The 26,401-nt window shown below is 48.3% G+C and overlaps 15 protein-coding genes across 16 annotated transcripts; 6 read left to right on the forward strand and 9 right to left on the reverse strand.

Annotated features, from left to right (window-relative positions):
* Positions 1–21: 21 nt before the first annotated feature.
* On the reverse strand, positions 22–680 carry E1B28_008864 (uncharacterized protein; the record flags this gene model as incomplete). Its single annotated transcript, XM_043153698.1, has 6 exons — positions 22–41; positions 94–208; positions 257–339; positions 392–425; positions 483–528; positions 589–680. The coding sequence occupies 6 exons, from the start codon at positions 678–680 to the stop codon at positions 22–24; spliced, it is 390 nt and encodes a 129-aa protein (XP_043008983.1).
* Positions 681–1,870: 1,190 nt separating this feature from the next.
* Positions 1,871–2,350, reverse strand: E1B28_008865 (uncharacterized protein; the record flags this gene model as incomplete). Its single annotated transcript, XM_043153699.1, has 5 exons — positions 1,871–1,890; positions 1,943–2,057; positions 2,106–2,188; positions 2,241–2,266; positions 2,325–2,350. 5 exons carry the CDS (start codon positions 2,348–2,350, stop codon positions 1,871–1,873), a joined length of 270 nt encoding a protein of 89 aa, XP_043008984.1.
* Positions 2,351–3,176: 826 nt separating this feature from the next.
* E1B28_008866 (uncharacterized protein) lies at positions 3,177–5,133 on the forward strand. The gene is made up of 2 exons (XM_043153700.1): positions 3,177–3,556; positions 3,629–5,133. Exons 1-2 carry the CDS (start codon positions 3,283–3,285, stop codon positions 4,987–4,989), a joined length of 1,635 nt encoding a protein of 544 aa, XP_043008985.1. The 5' UTR covers positions 3,177–3,282; the 3' UTR covers positions 4,990–5,133.
* Positions 5,134–5,153: 20 nt separating this feature from the next.
* On the reverse strand, positions 5,154–6,519 carry E1B28_008867 (uncharacterized protein). The gene is made up of 3 exons (XM_043153701.1): positions 6,070–6,519; positions 5,894–6,016; positions 5,154–5,842 (listed from the first exon to the last, which is right to left on the reverse strand). Exons 1-3 carry the CDS (start codon positions 6,490–6,492, stop codon positions 5,198–5,200), a joined length of 1,191 nt encoding a protein of 396 aa, XP_043008986.1. The 5' UTR covers positions 6,493–6,519; the 3' UTR covers positions 5,154–5,197.
* E1B28_008868 (uncharacterized protein) lies at positions 6,205–7,774 on the forward strand. Its single transcript, XM_043153702.1, has 6 exons — positions 6,205–6,315; positions 6,378–6,609; positions 6,663–6,853; positions 6,916–7,397; positions 7,455–7,556; positions 7,609–7,774. The coding sequence occupies exons 2-6, from the start codon at positions 6,546–6,548 to the stop codon at positions 7,622–7,624; spliced, it is 855 nt and encodes a 284-aa protein (XP_043008987.1). The 5' UTR covers positions 6,205–6,315; positions 6,378–6,545; the 3' UTR covers positions 7,625–7,774.
* E1B28_008869 (uncharacterized protein) lies at positions 7,673–9,150 on the reverse strand. The gene is made up of 4 exons (XM_043153703.1): positions 8,699–9,150; positions 8,541–8,649; positions 8,426–8,490; positions 7,673–8,365 (listed from the first exon to the last, which is right to left on the reverse strand). Exons 1-4 carry the CDS (start codon positions 9,031–9,033, stop codon positions 7,831–7,833), a joined length of 1,044 nt encoding a protein of 347 aa, XP_043008988.1. The 5' UTR covers positions 9,034–9,150; the 3' UTR covers positions 7,673–7,830.
* A 113-nt stretch (positions 9,151–9,263) lies between these two features.
* Positions 9,264–12,099, forward strand: E1B28_008870 (uncharacterized protein). Its single transcript, XM_043153704.1, has 5 exons — positions 9,264–9,488; positions 9,543–11,559; positions 11,613–11,719; positions 11,770–11,871; positions 11,924–12,099. The coding sequence occupies exons 1-5, from the start codon at positions 9,276–9,278 to the stop codon at positions 11,963–11,965; spliced, it is 2,481 nt and encodes an 826-aa protein (XP_043008989.1). The 5' UTR covers positions 9,264–9,275; the 3' UTR covers positions 11,966–12,099.
* Positions 11,970–13,276, reverse strand: E1B28_008871 (uncharacterized protein; the record flags this gene model as incomplete). Its single annotated transcript, XM_043153705.1, has 6 exons — positions 11,970–12,304; positions 12,353–12,559; positions 12,614–12,854; positions 12,917–12,974; positions 13,035–13,089; positions 13,147–13,276. 6 exons carry the CDS (start codon positions 13,274–13,276, stop codon positions 11,970–11,972), a joined length of 1,026 nt encoding a protein of 341 aa, XP_043008990.1.
* A 79-nt stretch (positions 13,277–13,355) lies between these two features.
* On the forward strand, positions 13,356–14,475 carry E1B28_008872 (uncharacterized protein; the record flags this gene model as incomplete). Of its 2 annotated transcripts, XM_043153706.1 has the most annotated exons (4): positions 13,356–13,625; positions 13,673–13,742; positions 13,799–13,869; positions 13,920–14,475. In XM_043153706.1, exons 1-4 carry the CDS (start codon positions 13,360–13,362, stop codon positions 14,473–14,475), a joined length of 963 nt encoding a protein of 320 aa, XP_043008991.1. In that variant the 5' UTR covers positions 13,356–13,359. The 2 variants fall into 2 exon arrangements, with proteins under 2 accessions (XP_043008991.1, XP_043008992.1); XM_043153707.1 differs by having other exon boundaries at positions 13,356–13,742.
* An 81-nt stretch (positions 14,476–14,556) lies between these two features.
* On the reverse strand, positions 14,557–16,513 carry E1B28_008873 (uncharacterized protein). The gene is made up of 9 exons (XM_043153708.1): positions 16,497–16,513; positions 16,263–16,445; positions 16,142–16,211; positions 15,527–16,089; positions 15,426–15,471; positions 15,335–15,368; positions 15,201–15,283; positions 15,031–15,145; positions 14,557–14,979 (listed from the first exon to the last, which is right to left on the reverse strand). The coding sequence occupies exons 2-9, from the start codon at positions 16,397–16,399 to the stop codon at positions 14,960–14,962; spliced, it is 1,068 nt and encodes a 355-aa protein (XP_043008993.1). The 5' UTR covers positions 16,400–16,445; positions 16,497–16,513; the 3' UTR covers positions 14,557–14,959.
* Positions 16,514–16,633: 120 nt separating this feature from the next.
* E1B28_008874 (uncharacterized protein) lies at positions 16,634–17,943 on the forward strand (the record flags this gene model as incomplete). Its single annotated transcript, XM_043153709.1, has 11 exons — positions 16,634–16,643; positions 16,691–16,876; positions 16,922–17,105; positions 17,161–17,205; positions 17,259–17,283; positions 17,343–17,361; positions 17,415–17,463; positions 17,516–17,533; positions 17,597–17,729; positions 17,792–17,833; positions 17,890–17,943. The coding sequence occupies 11 exons, from the start codon at positions 16,634–16,636 to the stop codon at positions 17,941–17,943; spliced, it is 765 nt and encodes a 254-aa protein (XP_043008994.1).
* Positions 17,944–18,449: 506 nt separating this feature from the next.
* Positions 18,450–20,873, forward strand: E1B28_008875 (uncharacterized protein; the record flags this gene model as incomplete). Its single annotated transcript, XM_043153710.1, has 7 exons — positions 18,450–18,688; positions 18,756–18,832; positions 18,889–18,940; positions 18,997–19,090; positions 19,145–19,339; positions 19,394–20,646; positions 20,705–20,873. The coding sequence occupies 7 exons, from the start codon at positions 18,450–18,452 to the stop codon at positions 20,871–20,873; spliced, it is 2,079 nt and encodes a 692-aa protein (XP_043008995.1).
* Positions 20,874–22,457: 1,584 nt separating this feature from the next.
* E1B28_008876 (uncharacterized protein) lies at positions 22,458–23,370 on the reverse strand (the record flags this gene model as incomplete). The annotated part of the gene is made up of 5 exons (XM_043153711.1): positions 22,458–22,660; positions 22,723–23,023; positions 23,084–23,171; positions 23,226–23,246; positions 23,309–23,370. The coding sequence occupies 5 exons, from the start codon at positions 23,368–23,370 to the stop codon at positions 22,458–22,460; spliced, it is 675 nt and encodes a 224-aa protein (XP_043008996.1).
* Positions 23,371–23,433: 63 nt separating this feature from the next.
* E1B28_008877 (uncharacterized protein) lies at positions 23,434–23,813 on the reverse strand (the record flags this gene model as incomplete). Its single annotated transcript, XM_043153712.1, has 3 exons — positions 23,434–23,468; positions 23,522–23,621; positions 23,676–23,813. 3 exons carry the CDS (start codon positions 23,811–23,813, stop codon positions 23,434–23,436), a joined length of 273 nt encoding a protein of 90 aa, XP_043008997.1.
* Positions 23,814–24,186: 373 nt separating this feature from the next.
* E1B28_008878 (uncharacterized protein) lies at positions 24,187–26,385 on the reverse strand (the record flags this gene model as incomplete). Its single annotated transcript, XM_043153713.1, has 8 exons — positions 24,187–24,293; positions 24,344–24,468; positions 24,525–24,718; positions 24,779–25,297; positions 25,347–25,493; positions 25,545–25,969; positions 26,024–26,192; positions 26,245–26,385. The coding sequence occupies 8 exons, from the start codon at positions 26,383–26,385 to the stop codon at positions 24,187–24,189; spliced, it is 1,827 nt and encodes a 608-aa protein (XP_043008998.1).
* Positions 26,386–26,401: the final 16 nt, after the last annotated feature.

A 26,401-nucleotide genomic window follows, 5' to 3' on the forward strand; every position in this document is an offset into this window, starting at 1 on the left:
ATTATCTAAGAGAGCAACGCGTCAAAGGAAACTCCATTCAACTGGAAAGGTGCGGGTCAGCCATCAAATCAAGATGAGACAAACAATGCTTACTGCTGAGGATACCTACACCCAAATCGTCGAGCCCTTGAAAGGCCGCTAAGGAGAGATCAAAGGAATTTCCGTTGACGCAAGCAACGCATGCATCTACGATGGTCACAACGACAGACTGCGCACCGGGATTAGCACCTATTTTTAGCGAACGATACCGACATACCTTGCCGTTGGCAATATCTGTGATCGATACTTGCTTTCCACAGAGAGCAGACTGTTTTCCGGTGTCACCATAACGCTCGACATCTGTCGCCAGAATTAGCAAAAGTCATACACGTTTGATGTGGATAGATGGTACCAATGGCAGCAATCAGGTCGTTGTCGCTGTGAACCTAAAGCATATGTCAGCAAAAAAAGGTGTAAATGTCGGCAACAGGTAGGACACTCACAGTACCACAAGTACCGACGTTATTATCTTGTGTGAACCACGTTGCGCTTGAAATCAATTTTTTCTTTTAGCCATGGCGGCGGACGCTCGCCGAGAAACATACCCACAAGCCGCCTAATTGAACGTCACCGTCGCCGCTGGGAATGGCACCAGCAGACACGAGGGAGAGAGCAGAAAGGGCGAGAGTGAAGGCGACCATTTTTACTGGTTGAGCGATAGAGATCTTGAACTCTTTTTATACAAACCTTCGGCACATTGTCCCAGTGGAGGTGTAATATTTGCCGTGGAAGCCGTCAGCCAAATCAATAGTCTACACTAATTCAGCGCTGGCACCGTACATGTGCAACTCACGTTTCTCAAAATATTAATACTATCATCGGTTATGGCTTTATAACCGGGTAGGTGTTTATAAATTTGATTTTTTTCTTGTCCCGCTCGGTTGTCTTGTGCTACAACACTCGGGATTGAAAGAACTACCTCTAAACTACTAATCTATGCATTGACTTTGAGGGAACATGGAGGGAAGCTCTTTTCGGCAGAGGATGAAGACATCAAAATTGCCAAATTTGGGTACAACAATCGCCGGATTTATACAAGTTTTTCACTCGGGATGGTGCTAAAAACTTTTGGGATATGTTCGTATACTAATTATCGAGTTATATGTCAATTTATAGTGCATAAGAACAATTTGCGGCCGCACAGTTCTCGATTTTGTTACGACTTCCATTTCGCGTGACATCTGCCGCAATCCCCTCCATGCGGAGAGCTGCGTCTTGTTTGACCGACAAAATATCCAAAACACGCAAGCAGTGCGTTGGCCACGCGAGATTTGCCGATATGTTGCCGGGATGACGTTGTTGTGACGTTCCGTGACTGATGGGCTATGGGTTGTTATAAACACCTGCCTTTTTCGAGTCGTCGTTGCGGCACAACTCTCGAACCATAACCAACTCAAAAACACCACTTTTTTCTGTCAAGTCATTCAAGTTATATACATATCAGTTCACATACGGAAGCCGAACGTCAATAGTTGACGGGAACAAGTTCTCCGAGGTAGGTTTATAAAAATTTATAAACACTTGCCCGATGATGATCTGCGCGATTTCTTATTATGCCTGCATTGTGAATGGTCGACAAACCGTAGAACACGAGTTAACGACATTGAGTCTACTTGCAGGAGACTACCAAATCAAAGTGTATTCAATTTGAACCCGAGGCGATGGCAAATAATTTCCTTTCAGATAAAAGTTTTATTTAATGTTCAGTAGTGTAAGCGCTTCCATATCTGGGCCGCAAGCCATGCTGTCCAGGCAATCCCATGGCCTAGTGATAGCCGATGCGGCGGTCAATGTTACGCTACAACACGGTATTATCTAAGAGAGCAACGCGTCAAAGGAAACTCCATTCAACTGTAAAGGTGCAGGTCAGCCATCGAATCAAAATGAGACAAACAATGCTTACTGCTGAGGATACCTGCACTCAGATTGTCGAGCGCTTGAAAGGCCGCTAAGGAGAGATCAAAGGAATTTTCGTTCTCGCAAAGAACGCATGCATCGGCGATGGTCACAACGACAGACTGCGCACCGGGATTAGCACCTATTTTTAGCGAACGATACCGACATACCTTGCCGTTGGCAATATCTGTGATTGATACTTGCTTTCCACAGAGAACAGACTGTGTATTGGGGTCACCATAACGCTCGACATCTGTCACCAGAATTAGCAAAAGTCATACAAGTTTGATGTGGACAGATGGTACCAATGGCAGCAATCAGGTCGCTGTCTCTGTGAACCTAATGTCTATGTTACCAAGATGAGCCTCGGCAACAGGTAGGACACTTACAATACCACAGGCTCCGGGGATCCCATTTTGTGGGAACGACGTTGCGCTTGAAATCAATTTTTTCTTTTAGCCATGGTGGCGGACACTCGCCGAGAAACATACCCACAAGCCGCCTAATTGAACGTCACCGTCGCCACTGGGAATGGCACCAGCAGACACGAGGGAGAGAGCAGAAAGGGCGAGAGTGATCAAGGCGACCATTTTTGCTGGTTGAAAAGCTTGGGATGTTGAACTCTTTTTATACAAACCTTGGGCATTTGCTGAAGCATTGTAGGATCTGCCAAATGTGTGAATCAATGGGTCGTCGAATGGCAAGCTGATAGCCGAGGCGGCAGTCACGCGTCACGGCCGAGCAAGGTATACTGGGCAAATGCCAGTGCAATTGACCCTAGCTTCAAGCATTGAATGTATATTCCATAGCATGTTTATGATAATTGAAAGCGAACGAGCTACGATGACTATGATTATCTACAAGCAGGATGGTGGCGACGCTAATCCCTTCCGGCAATGAGATGATTGGCAGGGAATGTGTCGCATCGGCGAACCATGCCGCCTCACCCATTAACTTGCCATGTCAATTGCAGAAATGGTTCCTTGGCATGTGCTCAGATTTATGCGCGGACAAATCTTCCATATTTGGGCTGCAAGCCATGTGTCCAGGCACCAGGTGGTTTAGCCTCGAAAGTCGGTGATATCGGAGCTCAGGTTATCGCCCGACTCTCCCGGACGCACTCAGTGCCTTCTATGAACTCAAGAACGTGGTTTCACTCCCTTCGACGTCGGCAAACCATCATGCGCATCGTGATACGTAATCCCGTGCCGTGCTGGCCGGCACCTTGCCCTGACAGCTCCTTCGACAAACCTCAGCTCACGAAATCAGGTCTTCATATCGTATCAGCTCAAGAGGCTGTCAAAGGAAACCTGTATCGGCAAATGCGTGTTGTCCGTAACAGCTTTCATGTCAAGTCTCGTATCTGCTCCCAATGCCGACTCAACTCCCGCCAGAACGGAATATCAGATTGTCTGGAGTTGTATTACAACCATCTTTGCATGCACATGGCTTGCTATTCATCCGAACATCCCCAGTCCGAAAGATTCCTATTGGAAAATTATATCTAGGAGAGCGATGATAATGCTTCTTGGGATATTGGTCCCTGAGTACACCACAGTATGGGCTTTGCGGCAGTGGCTTGCTGCAAGATACATCAAACAACAGGTGTCTTCAATGGAAGGTGAGTTCCGCGCTTAATATTAATATTCGCCTATTCCTCACCTACCGATCACTGATCGCATATATCGTGCAGATGTACCAGAGTGGACAATGACTCACTGTTTTTTTCTTATCATGGGAGGATTCGTGCTCGAAGATGACCAAGGGAACCCGATATCCAGCCTACGACTACATGAAATGATACAGCTGAAGAATGAAGGCAGGATCGATTTTCCAACCATTTCAGAGAGAGACATAGAAGACAAAAGCAAAGGGGATGCCCTGTCGAAAACTCTGGTCCTGTTCCAGACCACCTGGTTTTTATTGCAGGTTCTCGCCCGCGCTATATTGCGTTTACCTCTCACAGAACTCGAAGTGGTCACAATTGCATTTGCTTCATTAAATATTCTCACATATGGTTTCTGGTACAACAAGCCATTGAATGTCAACTGTGCTGTCCGCGTTCGTCTGCTGTGTCGGCTGCGCACACATGGTCTCCACCCTACTTCACCTCTTGTTACATCTTCTTTCCACGACACTCCGTCGCTCGATGGGACAGAAACTGCGGATATCACGGACGCATCTCTCCGGAACATGCAATCTCAATGCAATGCTGACGATGGAACTGGAGCTCATGGCAATGTCTTGCCCCTCGCCATTCCCTTCAACCACGAAAAGACACCAGGGTCTTCATTCTTCCCCGCTGTCCCTCCAGAAGCTACCAAATTCACGCCCACACGTATAGCACACAGGACATCTCGATCAATGTATTTCTACTTCTCTCGTACCGTTGCGGGACTTGCGTCAAGCACGTACACCGCCATTCGCTATCTGCGTGCCATTCATATTCTTCCAGAAGTTCTAAATCCAGGAAGTACTCAAACAGGGCACCCTTCTCATGGAGACGACACATATTACGACACAACTCATGTCAATGACACGGTGTTTGTTGCTGAAATGCGCGACGACGAATCCCTACGTGTCCCGACGTTCCACTGCGGTCTACCTCGGACGGATATAAGAAGGTCGACTACAACTATACCTGGTGTAGCCCAGATGATTATCGGAATTTATTTCGGAGGTGTCCATTGGATTGCGTGGAATTTTACCTTCTCAAATGCCGAGGAACAGTGGTTGTGGAGAGTTTCATCGGTGGTCTTGATCTTGATCCCTTCCTATTTCCTTCTGGCGCAGTCGATCATTAGGGTGATTTTCCGAGGGAAGATTGAAGGATTTCTCGGAAAGTTGCTCAGGCCAATACTATTCATCCTACAACTGTTGGGACGTGCAGTTCTTCGTTATCCTCGCGTGTTCGGTGTAATGAGTCAGTTTGCTTTGCTCATCTACCTTGTATTTCGGTGTATCCTAGTCGTTCTTCCGTTCGTTCTGCTGCGAAGCCTTCCTGAGGGTGCTCTTCTAGAAGTCGAATGGACGACATTTATACCCCATCTTTGACGCCGACGACTCCCCCACTTCACGCTCTTAATGAATATTTCTGCTTCGATGTTATCCTACATTCACTCTCATTCACGAAACAGCTGTATTCTACGAGATACTTACCCGAACAAATTCTTGGTGAATATACAACTTCAACACTCGGACCATCTATTGTCAACGGTTTCACATGAATCTCAAATACGTGCTCCAAATGATAAGTACTAAATTACAGGTATAGTTCATCCCAGTCCTCCTCTACCGTGCTCTTCCTCCTGGTCGCAGAAGTAGATCCCACTTCAGGGGTCGATTGAGCGTTCTCCATGAGGTTCGATGTGACCTGAGTCGACAAAGTTATCGTTTCCTCGCCTTTCGTCTGCTCATACTCCCTTACAACGTCCCACATGTCCTCGTCGTCATAATCGTCCATTGAGTGACTAGCCTTTCCGCTCGTCGAGACGGCTGACGAATCGGTCGCAGAACTAGAAGTCATCATTCCAATATTAGGTGCTTCGTCGAATGCATTCCACAGCTCCTCCTCATCTACATCCATACCGTCGTTACGCGATGAATTGGATGGCGGCAACCCCACTTGACTGCTGGAGGCTGCCAAATCCTTCTCTTGCCTATGCTCCATTTCCTTGAAAGCAGCATCAAACTCTTCGTCTTCGGCAATTGAACTTCGTCCCGATGTGTCAGGAGATGACGGAGGCCGAGTAATTGGGACGGGAGAAGAAGATGCGTATTGGGCTTTTTCACTATCCGCGCCATCACCTTCATTTTGAGTTAGGTCGATGACCTGGTCGCCAGGTTCCTCGTCAGATGATTCCACCTTCTTCTCATGAGCTTCGTCTCGCCAAACACTCAATTTAACCTTGAGCGGCGACAAGTTAGACTTGAAATTTCCAACTGACTTTTAACGTACATTCATTCTCCTTGAATGACATATCTTCTCAATGCGCTCCACGGTATCACTGAACTGGGATTTCGGATACATTCGGTGAGTCCAGAACTGATAAACTTGGAGAAGACGATTCAAATCTGTCGCCTGCAACAACCAATGTCAGAAGTACGCGCGATCGAGAGAAACATGAAACGTGCCTCGTGTCCCTTTCCCTTCACTCGAAAGTTTTTTGTGTCGTTTATGAGTTGAGGGAAACCCGTGGTCCCTAATAACCGGGCTTCGTCCAGCCTCATAGGCTTCCTCCTCTCTTTCATCTCCCCCTCCTTGTCTTTGGGATCACCCCGACCTACGCCCGCACCATTGTCGACATCCCTCGGGGGCGAGCTACTGGGTAGTATCTGATGTTGTTTGACATTCGGTAACAGCGTGCTCCTCGTCTTCTCGTACGTTGCTTTAGCTTTCGCGACTGCTCGCCGTCTGATCGTCTCCTCGTCTTCAATAACAGTGTCTCCTTCTGGTTCTTCGAAGTCCTTAAAGAGCTCGTCAAGGTCAATTTCTTCGGGTGGAGGAGCCCGAGGAATGGTTGTTTCATCTTCGTCTGGAAGAAAGAGAGGTTCCATTCTTGACGGTGAAATTGAATAAGGACGCGTTGTTGTGATTTGTTTACGCATCCATGGTTCAACCAAACGTGTCTGACGGAATCGCGTACTGGACGAGTCAACCTGCCACAGTCGATGGTGAACATACTTTTATTCAATTCGTCTTCTCTTCTTAACTCGTTATCGTGAAGGGGTGCTAGGTGGTTTTGGGTCAGGTTCATTACCTCGCGTCGAATCCCTCGGTTCTCGTCTCTTCCTTCTCAGTCTTTTCCCGGAATTGTGTACCGTTCCATCTGCAGTAAAACCTCTGAATGTATCTTCCTCGCGTCTCCCCATTCGTGCTCTAGACGTTGGTGCAGGCATTGGACGAGTCACTCGTGATGTGAGTAACGTCCTTCGTGAAAAACTTTGGAAAGCATCATAAGTTCTATTTTTTTTTCGAAGACTCTACTGCATCTCATACCACATGTGGTACTACTCGAACCTGTCGAATCGTTCATCCTACAAGCACTGTCCAGCGCACGCCTCTCAGTCTCTGACCATTCTATATCCAAACACGCTCAATGGCCAGGTCTAGCAGATAAATCCAAAAGCGTCACTTTCATCCAGTGTACCCTACAAGGCTGTGACCCATCTCACCTCCTCTCAGAATCAGCAAAATATCTTAATCGGGTAGGGTCGATGACATCAGAAGACCCAATGAACGATATCGACTCTGGTTTCGATGTCATCTGGTGTCAGTGGTGTTTAGGCCATCTGAAAGACGACGATTTGATCGCTTTCTTCAAGAGGAGTAAAATCGCTCTGAGGCAGGACAATGGGTATCCTGGTCGTAGTCTGATAGTGGTGAAGGAAAATTTATGTTCGGATTCATCGGGTGGTGGTCCTAGAACTACTTTTGATGAAGAGGATTCCAGCTTCACGAGGTACATTGACATTTTGTGCTTCGTTGCTTTGATAAAGATGAAAACGTGTCTTGTTAGATCGGATGCAGCCTGGAAAACTGCATTTTCAGCAGCCGGTTTGGAAGTAGTGAGAGAACAGGTCCAGAAGGGACTACCGGAGGGGCTATATCCAGTAAAAATGTAGGCTGATATACTTCTCTCGATGCTTGAAAAATCGCTGATATCATTTTAGGTATGGCTTACGGTGAGGTAACTTTGGGAAGAGAATCAGCGTTCGGCAGTAAATACACACAGGTTAATGGTAATGAAGTGAATTAAGGTACCATTGGGACGAAGGGGGGGGTAGTATAATAATCGGAGTGCAAAGTTCGAATGAATAAAAATACAGCCATCCATATGAACCTATGGAGGGGAGAAATTGAACGAAAGTAAAAGAGTGGGGCAAGTTTTACTTCTAGTTCTGGCTTGCATCTCTGGGAGAACCCCTGGCTATGATCGCGTCACTCAGACTATGCCTTCTTCTTCCTTCTCTGCTCTCTGGCCTCTCCCGGATCCCGGGAAAGGCACCCACTACTGTCGCTTCCAACTTGGGCCATATTTCATCGGACGTTGTTCCTGTCAGCGTCTTGAAAACCAGACGATGCGGTGGTTGTACATGGAAGGCCAACTGATGTGGGTGCTGGTGAGGATTGCGATGAGGACGTGCCGGAGTTCGTTGATTGGCCTGGTTGGTGTAGTAGGCGATGAGAGGGGAAGTGGTGCTGTAGAACTTCTGGAGACGACGGGCGAAGACCTCTGGGTTATCATCCGGTCTTTTGACTAGGGGCTCCCCAGTTTCATCGTCAAAGCCGTCGATTTTAGGGCAGTTGTAGGACATATTGTATACTCGTCCGGATGGAAGGTGTACCCATCTGTCGGAAATCCGACTCAAAATAACGTCGTCGGGTACGTCCAAATTAACAACGAGTGTGAGGGGTAGCCCTTGCTTTCTGTACAATAGTGTGCAATAGTGAGTTGCCGGTCATCCGTGAGGACATCATGATACACACTTTAGGTGAGCATCCAATAGTTCACCCTGAGGTAAGGTACGGGGGAACCCATCCAATATCCAATGCTAGATAACCGCTCAATAACGTTCAAGAACGGATCGCAGAATCCATGTACCTTGCTATGAAGTTGGTCGAGTTTCCCGGTAAGTATCTGAAGCATGAGTTCATCAGGTACTAGCCCTCCTTGGGCGACAATCGCTTCTGCTTGTCGTCCGACCTCCGTCCTGATAAAATCAGTCCAGATAACAGACTATAACAGTGATCATAACACACCTCTCCTGAATGTGCATCCTCAACAAGTCACCCGTGGACAAAGTCGTGATGTCGTATTTCTTGACCAGCCTCATGCTGAGAGTGCCTTTACCAGCTCCGGGCTTGCCGAATATGACCATGCGTAGTGTACGTCCAGGAGTATCGTCATAATCTCGAATTCCTTGTGCATTGGGCCTCAACGTGTTAACCGAATGAACACTTCTCGAGGTTGAGGCAGTCGAAGAAACTGATCGAATCAAGTCAACACCGTATTTGAGAAACCGCCTGCGGCGGGTATTGGACCCCAAATGAAAACCGGAAAGTGGTGTCAGTCGAACCGTGCGTATGGACTGCATGGAACCTTTGAGGGGACGGGGATGATGACTGGAGGATGGGGGGAAGGGGGAGAGAGTTCACAAGAATTCAAATAACCGGAGGCCGATATCATGCCATGCTGAATAATTGGGGTTGAGTTCAGCAGGCTGTTGAGAAGGTCGTGTGCGTGGTGTGGGAGAATACGGATTCAAGTCCCTGATCTTTCCGATTCCTTCTCCGATGGGAGCATCACGTGACTGACATGTGCTCGCGTTTGCTTTGAATGTCATCCTGGTTCGCTTGGTTCACCTCTTTCTCAACTTCTTTTACCCGCCTCTGCTCGTTACCTTTCGATATCAAAACTCGTTTCATCAGATATGCTTGCAGGAGGTTCATTTTCAATTTCGTGAATTTGGGGCATCTCAACGAAGATGAGCTGGATGCCCAGATACAGTCGGATGTTGTTCACTTTCATGACATCGAGCTGAACCATAGTGTGCGTACAGAATTTTAACGCTAGCTTCTTGATTCTTAACGAGCCGCACTACAGGCATTGAACAATCTGCTACCTTCACTTCCCTTTATATTGGAGCAAGCATCAGTCAAAGCGGCCACTTTACATCTAGCTTCGGAAAATAAAGCCTTCCCTGCACCTTCACTATCTGTACATTCGGCCAAGTTCACCTTCCATATCTTACCATCAAATGAACTATCGTCGACCTTGGGAACAACCCTATCTGATCTGGTTGAATCCTATGCATCGGCTTTCGTTCACGACGCGATGTCTCCCCCAGAGCGTGCATATTCATCCCGCTCAGATCCTGGAAGCGGGGTTGATATTGAGGGACACTTGGTCGCAGCCTTCACAAAGCTCGTGGGACTTGCCCTCTGTGACATCCGATTTGACGCCATCGACACGTCGATCTCTGTCGTTTTCCCCCGGCAGTGCAGTTTCACGGCTTCAATAGCGACAATCTCAATCCGAACCAAGGAACATCAGGACGGACGCGATCATAGGGTAACTTTGTCCGGAATAACAGTCCATTTCGATGACCTTACCCACTCCAAGATCGGTAGAGCTGCAGACGATGGAAGGCTACTCTCTTTCGGTCGAGATCCTGTCACGATCGTGTTGTCAGAGGACTCGAGTAACACGATGCGGATATCCACGAGCGTTGGTAGCATCGGTTGCAGGGTCCATTCCTGGCACATTGCACATTTGATACAGATGTTGGACCGGTGCTTGAACCACCGCAGTCGAGATCGTTCTACCCTTTCCCCTCCTTCAGTTCCAATCGAAGTCGAAGTTTTGTTGGATATCCGAGGAGTAGTTATTTTGTTCTGCCCTTCAACTACCTTCAATACAACGAATTTCGATCGATTCTTCATGGAGTCATCTGCTCTACCACGTTTGTTAGACGGCTATGTCCACATCAGCTTGGATTCTCTATTGATGAAGCATACGGCCGTCGGGAGGGAGTCCGTCTATGAACTCTTTGTTCGAGAGTGCTCAGCTTTTGGCTTTCGCGCGGTAGATGAATATGACGGTGAAGTGCAGACGACTTTCCCGATAGTTGTCACTGATCGATCTTTGCCGTCCTCATACAGCCCTGTGTACACCCACCGTCGTCCCCCTATTGATCCTCGAAAAAGTTTTGTTCTCCCGGAATTCGAAGTGAATGATTGGACGAACGAAGATCTGTGCTCTTACGATCCTGATCCCTCTCCCTGGTGGACGAAGTTACAAGGCTCTTTACCAGACACCCTCCCTGCGTTCGAGCTAACTCTTTCTCCGCCGTCTATACAGATCGATCTAGTTCCCCTACATATTTATATTGATGCGAGTCAAGCATTGAACGACGAAGTCCTGAATTACCTCGACGAAATTCTTACAGCGCTACACAAGACTACCTCTTTTGCGAGAGACGAGGACAAGTTTGATGTACTCGCCACATCACCTTTGATACGCTTTGAAATTCGATGCTCACTGTCTGGTTTACCAACACGTTCTGGGGCGTTGGTCATCGATATACACGATACATGTTTTGTGTACAATAACTTGGCCCGAAGTTCTTCAGAAGAAACTGAAGGTCTCATCTTTTCCTTTGGAGCCAGCTGTGTGTTGGTTGCCTGTTCTCCGGCAAGTAGAAACACAGCCTTCACTGTTTTATCCATTGGACCTCTTACAGATCATCATCATCTGCTCCCACCAGAGTCGAGTAATGAATTATGCCGGGTTCATAGGGGAAACACCTGGTTCGGCATCGCACGACGAACCATAGGATCGCCGAGGTTGACTCTTCTCTTGGTCCTCCCATCCGCCGTTAGTCGGCTCTCAGGAGGGACGTTGGACAGTCTACAGTACTGGTGCTTAGATGCATCACATATACTCGACGTCCATTCCCAAGCAGAGGAGATCTACACTCCCACCCAATCTCCATCACTCCTTCCTAACGCGAATCCAGCTAGCGTTCACCGATTGTTGGCAGATCTTGGACGTTGCTTTTTCATTCGCGAAGGCGAAACAGTGGATTTTGAGACGGTCATCAAGTTTTCGGTCGACGAAGGTGAGCCTCTTGGTGTGGTTAAATTCCTTGTAATTGATACAAGACCTGCTCAGCTATGATCAGGTTCCTCGTTCCGATAACAGGTTCTGACGGTGTTCGCTTCGATGTGCATTCCCTGGATATTGTGGCATCGACGTTGGACACTAATATCGCTTTCAAGGTATCAAGTCTCGTCTCAATGCACGCTTCATGTTAAGAACACCATTGTAGGACGAGGGAACCATTTTCGAAATTGAAATGGTGCAATTAACCGCACAAGACCGAATATCGTCGACGGTCTCACATGAATTTTTCTCGATTAAGCCGTTGGATGTATGTGATAGGTGTATATTGTACTTTGATTATCTGAACCTTTCTCTACTAGGGATCACCAAAAGCAACGCTGAAGGCTCGATTTCCTCATTAGCGGATCATGAATGCCAACCTATGAGTTCCCTCATTCTCGGGACACCGACGACCCCTCTCACGTCATCCGACTGTAAAGCGATAGCGACGGCGTCTCCGACATGATCAACATGAATGGGTGGGATGGACAAGACGTTGGCAACGCTTTCTAGGACTGGACCGACGTCGACATGGCCTTGTGGCGGAATGGAACGCGGGGACAAGGCATTACCGACACTGCGAAGAACGTCGGCTGGTTTTGGAATACCCCGTGGGACTTTGGCATGAAGGGTGGCGGAGAGATCGAGTAGAGCGGCTATAGGCGTGGAGAGGGGTCGATAATGAGCGTGATACACCAGGCCTGATGCGAAGTGTCAGCGTCAGAAGAAATAAGAGATATTGAACACACTGGGTCTGATGTAAACGCCGCGATATATCTGGGGCTTTTCGGAGACGAGGGCTTCGATACCCTGCTCTGCCTCACGTTTGGTTTCAATGTATCTGGATGGAATGACGGGCCGAGAAATGTCTTCTGCGGATAGGTATACAAAAGATCTGGGAGAGAGATACGTCTTGCCCTCTCCGGACTGAATGAAAGCTTCACACACGCGTAAAGCTTGTTGACTCTGAGCTTTGAATTGAAGGATTGAATGCAGAAAAGCAAACGCACCAGAATCCCTATTCAGACTCTCGTAGCTACCCTCTGTGTTCCTCTTGCTCAGAGGATTTTTCGGATTGAGATTTTCGATGAGACCGCTGAGTAATTTAGTCACGTCTCCATCTTTCAATGCGGCCTTGTAGACCCCATTATCTTCAATGAGGGTTCCCATTGAGTGTGCGACACCGTCCATTTCAGAGAGGACATGTGAGAATGTGGTGGGATCGAAGGCGTTTCCTTTGAGCCAGGTTACCTACAAGCAAACAAAAAGAGGTTGGCACAATGAGGTTGGCAGAGAAGAATCGCTGCACACACTTTAGATGTCCACGCCGGTGAGTGTCCATTGGGCGTCGCGTAAGGTCGTCCAGAAGAACTGAAAAGGAACGTAAATCAAAAGGACTGCAAAAAAAAACTACAAAAGATGCTGACAGACCTTACGCTGGTGACCTCCATACCCTTCGCTAACGCAGCGCGACATATTGAAGAGCCTACAGCGACAGAGAGAGAGAGAATTAATTTCGTTGATAGAGAAGCGTAGAGCATACCTATAAAACCGTTGCCGCCAACCACGAGAATCTTTCGAGCCGTGGCTTGCATCTGCATCTTGTTGGAGCGCGTCTCGCGTTTGGCGATGAGGTCATCGCGCTGAGCTATTGTAGGCCATTGCTTACACATGCACGTGGGTCTGAAGGTACCAAATGTGGAATCGACCTCTCCGATATCTAACGATGAATAACGATGAATAAGAGTTTCGTTTTATGCCTACCAGATCCAGCTTATTACTTCTCATCGCTCTTGCTCCTGTCTATATAACCCTCCTCTTTTACCTTTTCCCCACCTCAGATCTCAAACTGTCTTCCTTCAGACTTTTCACGAAGCTTCCTAAAGCATCGGCACCAATCTTCAGCAGACTTATTTCAACGTCAACAATGTCCTCGGTTCAAATCGTACCAAGGAGAAGCGAGGAGAGGGGTCATGCTGATCATGGATGGCTAAAGACTTTCCATACGTTTTCATTTGCCTCGTATGTTTCACCCGGAGTCTCGTCCTCTTAACTAAAAGTGTTGCCAGGTATCAAGATAAAAATCACGACTCCTACGGTTGTCTTCGTGTCATAAACGAGGATCGCGTTGCGCCCAAGGTGTGCCAGCTCAATCTAAACGATCAACGCGTCTATTTCTCACCACCTCTTTCAAGGGTGGTTTCGGTACCCACTCACATCGAGAATTTGAAATCTTCTCATACGTTGTCGACGGTGAACTAGAACAGTACGACTCCTCCCCTTCCCTCCCCATTTGACTTGCTGAACCCCTCACAGTAAAGACTCGATGGGAAACATCGAAATCCTCAAACGAGGCGACCTACAACTCACCTCTGCTGGTACAGGGATTTCCCATGCCGAAAAGACGCCTCAGAACGCTACAAATCCCGTTCACTTCTTACAAATCTGGTCATACCCTTCTATTCCTGGTCTGATACCAAAGTACTTTACTCGGCATTTTCCGGATGAAGACAAGTTGGACAGGTTTCTAGCTGTTGTTGCACCTGTTGATGCGCCAGGTGTTCAGAAAGACCAGAGAGATGGGGATGGTCCGGCTCCTGTACAGAGTCCGTTGACAATGTATGCTTCGTTAGTGACTCCAGGAAGGGAGGTTAGCGTTCAAATGAGAGGAAAGAAGGGGTATGTGCACCTCGTTATGACCAGTGGGTATACTACTGGGAAGGCGAAGGGCGGGAGTATCAAAGTCGCTGATAAGGAGGTACTCAGGGAGGGTGATGGTGCCTACATCATGCAGGAACATGGAAATGAAGTAGTTGTGCAAAACGTGGGTGATACAACCGCGGAGGTTATTTTCTTTGACATTTTGGCATAAACATTTAAGGTTACCTGTAATTATATGTTCTTGAAACCCTGAAGTCAACTTGCCGCTGTATCAGGACCGCCCATGTCGGAGTTTGAACTCATGGATGCCCAAACGATATGTACGCAACGCGGTCCATTCATCCATTATCTATCACGCAAAATAGCAGCTAAGCTAAAACGAACAACTGCAATAACCAAAAATAAGAACCCAGAAACTCAAAATGCAAGCAACAGGGTAAAAAGAAAAGCAGCGAACGCCGGCATTGAAAAAAAAAAAAAACGGTTTGAACGGGGAACGGGTCGCTCTGGGACGACAGGAAACGCGAACATAAGACAGTCAACACCAGGTCGTAATCACATCAATGTCATCGTCGCGTCCTCTTCTAGCTTCGTAAGCGTCGTCAAATAACCCATTCAACTAGCCCCTGGAGTTTGAAAGAAGAAGAAGCGTCGAGCAAGAGAAGGAGTATCAAAGCGAAACAGGGGAAGGGGGTTTAGAGGAAATTCCATTTGACTGTGAAGGTGCAGGTCAGCCATCAAATCAGATGAGAAAAACACTGCTTACTGTCGATGAGACCTACACCCAAATCGTCGAGCGCTTGAAAGGCCGCTAAGGAGAGATCAATGGAATTTCCGTTTTTGCAACCAGGGCATGCATCGGTGACGGTCACAACGACAGACTGCGCACCGAGATTAGGATCTATTTTTAGCGACAATACCAAATTCATGGCATACCTTGCCGTTGCTAGCATTTGTGATCGATACTTGCTTTCCACAGAGATCAGAGGTTTTACCGGTGTCACCATAACGCTCAGTACCTGTCACCAGAATTAGCAAAAGTCATATAAGTTTGATGTGGATAGACGTACTCATGGCAGCAATCAGGTCGTTGTCGCTGTGAACCTAAAGCATATGTCAGCAAAAAAAGGTGTAAATGTCGGCAACAGGTGGGACACTCACAGTACCACAAGCACCGGGGTTATTATCTTGTGTGAACCACGTTGCACTTGAAAAAATTATTTTAGCCGCGGCGGTCATTTATGGCCGAGAAATATACGCACAAACCGCCAGACTGAATGTCACCGCCGCCGTTGTTGCCGTTATTATTGCCGCCATCTCCTTGATTACCTTGAGATTGAGTAGGCTGAGACTCCTGGGAGGTAGTCGTGGTCGTAGGCGGGGGAGTATCAGTGGAAGTGGGAGGAGCTTGTTCTTCGGTGGTAGAGGTGGGGGGAGCTTGCTGTTCAGTGGTAGAGGTAGGGGGAGCTTGCTGGTCAACGGTTGAAGTTGTCTGCTGCTCGGCGGTCGAGGTCGGTGGAGCTTGCTGTCCGGTAGCCGAGCTAGTGTCGTCAGCGGTCGAGGAAGTGGGAGCTTGTGATTCGTCATCGTCATCACAAGTCTCATCGTCGCCGTCATCAGAATTGTCCTCGTCGTCGTCGCAGTCATCGAGGTCATCTTTATTAGAAGAATCCCCGGACTGGCCATCGTCACCGAGGTTGGACACAGCGGTTTGTGTTGGCTCGGCTGTGGTTGTGGTCGAAGTTGCCAATGAGGATGATGACGATGACGATGCGTTGGCGGGATCGCACGAAGGGTCACGATTATCCTTCAAGTTCTCGGTCGCCTAGGGAGTCAACTAAATCAAAAAGGGGACAGTGTAGGTACGAAGAACGCACAAGCATCGGGTGACAGCAAAGATCAAAAAACGGTGTACCATGCTGCTTGGAACAACCAAGCTGGATATACCTAAGGGAATATCGTTAGTTGTGACTGACAACGCTGAGGACGAGTACTGACCGTGTACGATAAGTGTTGTGATCCTCTAAATGACCTTCAGAGCAATCCTCTGATTGAGTTTGCCTGGGAATGGCACGAGCAGACACGAGGGAGAGAGCAGAAAGAGCGAGAGTGATGAATGAGAGAGAGGCGACCATTTTCGCTGGTTGAGCGAGAGTGAGGGGTTGTAAAGAAAGGCAAGGCCTGAAAAAAAAAATCAGGGAAAAGAATTAACAACTGAAGCACAGAGCTCACCGCGAGAGAAGAAGCTGGGACAGTAACGAACATGTTGACTCCTCTTTTACTCTATTTATACAGAGCTTCGGGATTTGCCGAAGCGTTGTCCTGGCACAGCCCCCTGTGCGCCGACTGCCGCCTTGACCTTTCCCATCATGTCCAACTGTACGTGTCTTCCCTTCTCTCCCTTGCTTATTTCTCATTTTCCACAGACAACGACAACCCGTTTGCTTCCTCACACTCACTAGACGCCAATCCCTTTGACGACCCTCAGGATGACCATAACGCCCGACTCGAACAAATTCGTCAGCGCGAAGCTGACTTAGAACGTCGCGAGACTGAACTCAACAAAAGAGCGGACCAGATTAGGGCACACGGAAGAAAGAATTGGCCTCCATGTATGCGTTCTCCATACTCCTCAAAACACTTCTCATTTTTCCCAGTTTTCCCAATTATTTACCATGATATCAAGGAAGAAATCCCAGAGGCCTCCCGTTCTCTCATAACACGTCTCTATCAGCTATGGCTGGTTCTCCTTGTAACCCTTATCATCAATATGATCGCTTGCATCTTCATTCTCGTCGCTGGCTCGGCGGATGGCGGAAGAGATGTTGGCTCCTCAATAGGGTAACGCCGTTCTCTCGCTGCGGACGCCGTGTGGCTGCTCAATACATCTATCTAGTTATTTATTCGTCATTTCAGCTACCTCGTTCCTCCTCTGGTATCGGTAAGTTTGACAGCAGCCTTTTTAACCCTCTGCTCATATCAACCTTCCTCTAGTCCGATTTACAATGGCTATATGAAGGTCAGAGCTTCTCGACACCTTGCGTTCGTGCTTGAGACACTTACCCTTCCGGCGCATAGGAGCAATCCCTGTACTACTGTCAGTATTTTTGGTTAATCGTGTGTCTCATCGTACTCAATCTCCTTGCAAAGACCTGTATTTCTTCTTCGGTGGCTTCCATCTCTTATTCAGTATCTACATGTATGTTGTCAATTGTTTCTCTGAATATTGTCTCCTTACCGTCTTTCCTTAGGATAATTGGAATTCCAAGGTAGCAACGTCTGCCTTGGGTCGTTATCCGTCGGCTCACGTACTTTTGACCCCTCACCTCCAGTACCGGATCGGCCGGTCTCATTCAGACAGTTCAGATGTTTTCGCGACACCAATGGGCCGCCGCCGTACTCGCTTTGATCGCAACCATCGGATGGCTTGCTCAGGGTTTGGGAAATGCTTTTTACTACCGGCTGGTGAGACACAGGAGCTGGCTTGGTACTACTCCGCGACTCATCCGCGACTCATCCCCACATAGATCTACGCGCATCATACCGCTGCTGGTCATACGATGGAAAAGGTCGGTGAATTTCTCGTTACATTGAGAAGACCTGTTACTTATTATTGAACTGCAAGGCTAAAACCGAGTTCGCAGCACATGGCGCGAGAGCGTACTTCACGCGGGGTTGAATTGTTTGATGCATTCGACGAGTTCTATTACTTTATGTTGTTTTCTTATTACACTTCAGACAATACATGAGGTGGCAGGTGTGCTACTGTGTCCCAGTAAGGCAGTTGCCCCATGCGTGCGAAACTTGGTGCCGATTGTGATTGAAAAAGGACAGGTCAGGCTTTTCTTCACCCACCATCATCTAAAGGTATGCGCCCATTCTCGTCCCTCGTCTTTCTTCTATAATCCCTGCTCTGCTCTCAATTTATGCTGATCGTTCTTCCTGCCTTATTCCAGTCAAAACCTGTCAAAAAATCTTATAAAAAATCAACTTTTTTTTTTATAACCAAGCGGTTGATTTGTTGCTCCCCTGTGTGCGCATCGATCTTTTTCTTCTTCTGGAGCTTCATACTTATCGGTTTCTTCAATCTAGTCGCAGAAAAGTTCATAAAGCAGTAACGACCACGCCCTTTTCTCAAGAAAAAAAATCCCACATTTGTTTGTAATACAACCAAAACCGATTATTATGTCTGCTCCTGCCGTCGCTGAAGCCACAGGTCCTACCGTGCCTGCTCCAGATGCCTCTGGTGCCCCTGTTGCAGTTGCTCCGGCTCCCCAAATTCCTCCTGCCCCTGCCCCTACCTATGTTCCTCAGAATTCCTTAGCTTCTGCGCCAAGTGCGTCCCTTTATGTCGGAGAACTCGACCCAACCGTCTCCGAGGCTATGCTCTTCGAGATTTTTAATATGATTGGGCCTGTGGCCAGGTGCGCTACTCTTGTGTTGGAATCCACTTTGGCTCCATTACTAACATTCATACCTTCTTTATCAAAGTATCCGCGTTTGCCGCGACGCAGTAACACGTCGCTCCCTCGGCTATGCCTATGTCAACTACCTCAATGCCAACGATGGTACGTATGCGAATGCCGTTCCACTCGGGAACCCAATCAGCTCACTTGCCCCCTAGGTGAACGTGCCCTTGAGCAGCTCAACTATTCTTTGATCAAAGGCCGCGCTTGGTATGTAATTGATTCTAACGTCATCTCTCTCGGAGTTGTGAACTAGTCGCCTACAGCCGTATCATGTGGTCTCAGAGAGATCCCGCCCTGCGCAAGACTGGACAGGGCAACATCTTCATCAAGAACTTGGATGAAGCAATCGACAACAAGGTTTGATACTTCCTTGTCCTTTTGTGAAGAACGTCATTGACGGTTATCGACCAGGCCTTGCATGATACATTTGCTGCCTTTGGCAATGTCTTGTCTTGCAAAGTTGCTACCGATGAACAAGGTCGTTCCAAGGGCTACGGTTTTGTACACTACGAGACCGCTGAAGCCGCGAGCACTGCCATCGAAGCTGTGAACGGTATGCTTTTGAATGACAAGAAGGTGTACGTTGGCCACCACATCTCTCGTAAGGTTCGTGGCAGCTCTATTTCAAACGACAGGCTGTTTACAAGTTGACATATATAGGAACGTCAATCTAAGCTGGACGAGATGAAGGCCCAATATACGAACCTCTATATCAAGAATCTTGACCCTGAGATGAGTCAGGAAGAGTTCGAGACGCTCTTTAAACAGTATGGCAACATCACCTCTGCTGTCGTCCAGATCGACGAGGAAGGCAAGAGTAAAGGCTTTGGTTTCGTCAACTATGAGACCCATGAGGAAGCTCAGAAAGCCGTCGAATCTCTCCATGACACTGAGATCAATGGCCGCAAAGTCTTTGTCTCTCGTGCTCAGAAGAAGGCCGAACGTGAGGAGGAACTTCGAAAGTCTTATGAACACGCCAAGATGGAGAAACTCAGCAAATATCAGGGTGTTAACCTGTACATTAAGAACCTGGAAGATGATATGGACGACGACAAACTCCGCGCCGAGTTCGAGCCCTTCGGGACTATCACCAGCTGCAAAGTCATGCGTGACGAGAAAGGTTCCTCCAAGGGATTCGGATTCGTTTGTTTCTCCCTTCCAGATGAGGCCACCAAGGCTGTCGCGGAAATGAATAACAAGATGATTGGAACCAAGCCTCTCTACGTTTCGCTCGCTCAACGTCGGGAAGTGCGACGGCAGCAACTTGAGAGCCAGATTGCTCAGCGCAATCAGATCCGAATGCAGCAAGCGGCTGCTGCTGGTATGCCCAGTGGATATAGCCCAATGTTCTACCCTCCTGGACCTGGCTTCCCGCAGAGGGGAATGATGGGGTACGGTCAACCGGGTATGATGCCTCCTCGACCTCGCTACCCAAACGGCGGTCAGGTTGGAGGAATGCCAATTCCCGCACCGTACGGACAGGCTCCCCCTCCTCCTCAAGGCTACGGGATGCCAGGCTATCCAGGCCGTGGTGGACCTCGTCCCGGGGCACCTCGCGGACCTGGCTCACCCACTATGCCCAACGCTCCTATGCCCCGTGCCAATGGCCCTCCCACGACCAACGGCGCCCCCCGTGCTCCAGGTGCTCCAGGTCCTCAAGGTCAGCAACAGGGCCGTCCTCCCACTGGTCCTGCAGCCCAGAGCGGTCGTGGCCCTCAACAGATCCAGCCAGCTGGTTACAAGGGTAATACTCCGAGCCGCAACCCTGGAAATCCTCCCGCCTCTCAGGCCCCTCAAGCTGCTGCTCAGGCTGCAGCAACTGGCCCTGACATCTCTCCCTCGGTGTTGGCAAACGCCAACCCTTTGGAACAGAAGCAGATGCTTGGTGAAGTCATTTACATGAAGATTGCTAGGTATGTGGACAGATAGACTTGTGATTGTTGTGTGGACGTTGAAACTTTTATTTGATAGTTCTCAACCCGAGTTGGCCGGCAAGATCACTGGCATGCTTCTCGAGATGGACAATTCTGAGCTTCTTCATCTCCTTGAACACCCAGAAGCATTGAATGCTAAAGTTCAGGAAGCTCTCATTGTTCTCCAGGAGTACACTGGTGGTAGCAAGGAGGAAGGCCCGCAGTAGGTGGTCCCTTTCACTATCGTCCTGTTTTGTTTTGTGGATTCTTTTCAACAATCCGTCCACTCGTTTCCTTCTCGATCGCTCGCACCGCCTGTTCTTTCCTCTCCTTGTACAGTACACGTCGATGCTTTCTTCCCCCATGTTGTTGGATCATCTGCGCCATGACCCTCTTTTTCGCTATGATCGCCATTCAGATACTTGTGATCGTTTCTTGTTCGTTCAGTTGGGATTGAGTTGGGGGTGTTGGTCCGGGTTTTGTGAATACGTATTTGAAGGGACAAGAGATGGAGCAACAACTGCTTGTAATTGACATGTCTTTGAACGGGTGGTCTTTCTGATTATTTTTGTCCCTCCCCAGTGAGATATTACGAGCGAGTGTAAGTATCTCTCTGTACCTGGCGAGAAGGGTTGCAGCTTGCAGGGTTGAACGGGGTGTCAGTTGAAAATATCCATCCGATGCCGGTGGGAAAACAGCACCGCCGGATCCTCGCTTTCATAACTTGTACTTGATGGTGGTTGTTCAGTACGTTCAGTCGTCGGCTGGCTGACGCTCGATGAAGACTCGAGCCAGTCTAGGAAGCCAATGGGACTTCTCAGCGGCACACACCCGACAAGTACGCGAAATGAATAGAGGCCCGTGGCGTCTTTGAACCTCGAAAGTTTTACCTGAGTCCTTCACGATCACGACAGTGCCAATAATGACCTTACTCCACGTCGGACTTCGTTCATCAATATCCGGAAGTTATTCATTTAATTTCAAGGTACACACCCCGGGCGCGACTGAACATCAAATTCATTGGCTCGTCTCTAGGCTATCCCCGTTGACACAAAAAGGATACGTTGAAGAAGCGAATACCACTATGCATCCTGTCATTTTGCTACCAGCGGAATCGAATAGTAATGAAGGCACAGGAGCACGAAGGTGGTCGTCCGGTGCGGAACCTCGGGACGCTAGGTATCCTGCGGGGAAACGCACTTGGCGATCAGTTTTTGTTGCAAACGGGAAAGTAACAGCGGCTGGCGTATATGTCGTACTTTACTCATGGCTGTCTCCTGAATGAAGTTCAAAGCCACTTTGTGGCTTTTGGATGCTTCGTACTCGTACTTGATAAGGTTGAGTAATCTCTCTCATCATACAACTCTCATAATTTGTACTGTATATCGTAACATCAACAAAATATTCTAACTCCTCCCTCCTTCCCTCCGCCCAGGTCGGATGCATAAGGCATGTTCGAGCAGGCAGGCTATCCATAAACGACACAGCAACATGACGTCGACCGAACCGAATATCCATAGCGACTTGAGCCATGGTGTGTCGCCTGAACAAAGCCCTTTAATCTAAACGCGTATGGTAATAAACAGAAGGGCAGCCCACTCACCAACCTGACAGCTCGAATATCCCGAAGTCCGGTCCCTACTTCCAGATCCAATCGAAGAATCAGCAACTGAGCGGCAGAAAGATTCGAGCAGCCCGTATGATACGTTTCTAGTAGAAGAGTATTCCATGTGAAGCGAAGAAGAGTCTCCTCGGAACCACGACGGTGGTCTGATCCTGATTGGTGGCAATTATTAGCGTGTGGCTTGCAGTCAAAGTCTTTTAGTCGCATAGACGATATGAAGATGAGCAGACAAATTTGATATCGGGTTGTATAAGTCGTGTTGAGCATTCCGTATCAGCGTGCGGACGTGTGTTTCCGGAAGACCGACAGAAAGAAACAGCGGCTTCAACGCAGGGAGGAGGAGCTCGTAGTCCATCCATTGAAGTTGTCCAACTGTCAGCATGTTCGAATCTACATGTGATATGTACGATGTCAATTTCCACCACTTGTATTAAAAAATCCCGATCACTCACCTGTAGGCCAGAAGCCAACCGGAATGTTCCCATCCTTCTTTACAATAGTATCGTAGCTCGCCGTCGAGGCAATGAGTTCTGTCAGCTTTCCTGGAGTATTGACGTCGATCCCTTGTCTTGCCAGACATGCCCGATACGTTTCCCACAATGCAAACCAATCGTACATTCCCTGGTTGTAGCGTGAGTTCGCAATTGGTATTCCGTCGGCTAAAGGCGTCAGGTCAGGTTCAATGAGCAACACGAGGCCGCCAGGACGTAGGATACGGGTAATTTCCTTCAAAAACGAGGAGTAGTTGCGGATCTGCGTGAATAACGAAGGTCAACCGAGAACGATGCAGGGAATGGAGGTTAGGCGACATACGCCTGTATGCATAGAACGAGCATGGACAAAGTCAAAATAGCCGTCCGGGTATGGTATTGGTCCCTGGTCCAAGTCAAATAACTCAAATCTAGGTGGAGCGCGAGTGAGGGAATAATGACCGCGTAGAGGCGAATGGGCGTACGTGCAATTCGGCGGTACGTTTCTGTCCAATAATCCAAACAAACAAGTTGCGATAAGAACAAACTCAGACAGGGAATTCGATACCTGGGTTGGAGAGGAGCCAAGTCAATGCCTATGACTTCGGCGCGAGGAAATTCATCTGCCATGCTGACCGCCCTAATCATCCGGATCTTGTAAGCATAGAGAAGGACGAGGGTACTTCATCTGGTTCACCAGAGGCCACTACCGGTCCCTAAATCTAGAACTGAAATTGTGTCGGAAGACGAACGTTTTAAAGTGAAATGAAGGTCAACTGACTTCTTCTATGTTGGCCGAATTGCAAGGTTTCCCGCACAGGACCGACGTAGTTTTTCCCCTCAAACACGAACTGCATCATTCGCTGATGCAGCCCAAAACGCTGTGATGATAGTCATTAGGCAGATGTTGAACCAATTCATTGACACGCCTCGACCTTGGTCTCGTCCTCGTCAGCTGGAAGTAGATATATCGAATTCATGTTATTGATTGTTCGGCCATGGAGATTTCGAAAGAAGTCTGAATCATCTTCACCAACATACGAGATTTCCGAAGCAGAAGAGCCGCTGGGCATCTGTGCAACGCTCAAATGAAGGTGTCGGGGGAGACGAGGATGGCATAGCTAGCCTGAGGAGTTGGCGGTTTTCAATTGTCAGATTACAACACAGTCACGAAGTTTCCGGTTGATGCTTCTGTTTTGATTGAATATCTTTGGTGTAAATGTATGAAACACGGCGTACCTATTTACTACCGGGACTTTTTCCAAGATTAGACGCTACCGTACCATTCCTTCCGTCAGCCGTGATTATCACGGCGAGCAGCATCGCCAATTCAGAATACCGAAACCTCCCTTCTGTCAATCACTGAACTGGACCATAACACCTGAAGAGAAATGAGGAATGAAGGAGGGATATAGTTCCGACACCATGAAAACATCTGAGTAGTCATCATTGGATATGTCTTATGTCATGCACAAACACTGTTTTCGTAGAATCACCATGCCAGCCACGATTACTGCTAGAACTGACAAGAAACCTAGCCCCAGGATCGACCACTGCGACCCGTTAATGATGGACTGCATTTATACGTAAGAACAGAACTCACCCATTTGTGAGATATATCCCCCGTGATGCCCAGGGATGATTTTAAATTGTATCCTTGTTCGACCGGAGGTATCGGCCTCCACTGCATCAGCGACGTTCCACAACCTTATATTATCTATCGAAGCACTAGAAATCGCGAGGGGTTTAGGGGACAGGCACATAGTCGAGTGAATTTTTCTTACCATGCAATATGCCTATTATCAGGGAGTGCAACCACACAAGAAACTACTCCTGAGCTTTGAGGGTTACGCAATGTTTTTAAAAGGCGTGGAGTGCCAAAAGGACCTGTGCGACCTATCTGTCGCATGTCGTAGACTTCAACCGCGCCGTTCCGCCTTCCAGCATATATTTGCGATCCATCGACAGACCAGCAAGCCTGATATTCACGAGCAATGTGAAAACAAAACAAAAAGAAAAACAGCTTCGAGCTACGTACAGATAAGCACCAGGGCGGTGTCTTGTCGCTCAAACCTAATCGTCCAACCCCTTGTCCGGGTGAATGAACCCTCTTGTCCCAGAGCATGATCTGGCCGTCGATCGCAACGGTCATCAAAATGTCGGGGGAGAAAATTTTGTAACGTTCCGAGTCTAATAGAGGAGGAGCGCCCTTTGGAACAGGAACGATACTGCGCTGGCCAGTAGAAACTTTCGCATTGGAAGTTGTTGCAGCACCGGAAGTGGCTTGATTGGATTCGTCGGCATCGTCCCCATCAAAGAGCGAATCATGAGATGCATCGGACTTGGCATCTATATCCGTTTGAGACGTAGGATTTGTAAATGGATGCAGCTTTGAGTTTATACTGCCACCGACCAAGTCGTTCGGTTCGGGGTGAACTGATATCGGAGAACCTGTCTCAGTATATACAGAATCTGTAGGTCGGACAGCAACACATGTGAGTTGTGATCCGTGTGCTGTAAATTTCCTGACATTCTGTCCGGTATTTAGATCCCATTGCTGTCCAGGCAGATCAGCGCACAGTAACGGGCCGGTATGCAATACTCACTAAGGCCTCACCATCCCAACCAGCACTAAAGAAACCCTTCTCATCATGGTCCATAGACATCGAAGACACAGGGCCACGATGTCCTATCAGAGTGTGGCATATTCGACCAGGTTCATGCCGAACAGTAAACAGATTGATTGGACCCGTCTGAGTTGTGGTAAGCTTCATTATATGTGACTCCAGTGCAGAAAAACTTACGTCTGTACCTGCCAATGTCCAGAGTGCATCAGACTGCATAGCCAGGCTGTAGACTGGAGCGAGAGTACGCTCTACTTCGATACCGGGAGAGGGTGGGTAGAGATTCTCCCACCAAAATCTGATCTGCCCTGCTTTCATTATTCCCTCCACAACGCCAGAGTGGTGTCTTTGTGGAGCCGTTAGAAAGTTCTTTGAGTTGAGGGCAGTAAAGATGTCGTAGTCACGGATATAACCATCGTCGGATCCCGTTAGGAGGTGGGTCATGCAATGAGACGCGGCCAGAGCATGTGTGGAAACGGGATGGGGGAGAGCACAAATCGCTTCAATCGTGAATGTTCGAGGTACTGCACGAAGACGAAGGCTATTCCTGCGCATAGTCGCAGGGGACGGCGAGCGCCTGCGAGCCAATGGTACGGGAGAGGGTGCTTGAGTTACCCAATGTCGGAAGAAGAACGTGAACATTTCGCTTCAACTCTCACCTTTTGTACTATGGCTAGACTGTGGTTCTGATGATGACCTGTTCGGAATTGCGTTTGCCATCTCAGCAGCTAAAACTTCTGCCAATGGATCTCCGGATAATTCAGTGGCAGCCTCCTCGTCTTCATCGTCGTCATCGGAGCCATCGTCAGAGTCATCGGAGGGTTCTTCCTTTGAGAAATGTCAATAGATTTTCAGTAAGAACAACTGCAAACCCCATTACATCGTCTGGTTCGGTCGGGTCTTCGGCTACGACGTCGAAATCGACGTTCTCTTCTTCTATTTCACGCTCGGGCTCATCTTCGCCTTCGCCCTCGTCTTCCATTACATCGAATAAATCATCTTCAAAATCGCTATTCGCCATTGAGTCGGGAGAGTGA

This window comes from Marasmius oreades, chromosome 5 (assembly GCF_018924745.1).
Source record: "Marasmius oreades isolate 03SP1 chromosome 5, whole genome shotgun sequence".
In the NCBI taxonomy this organism is placed as follows: Eukaryota; Fungi; Basidiomycota; class Agaricomycetes; order Agaricales; family Marasmiaceae; genus Marasmius; species Marasmius oreades.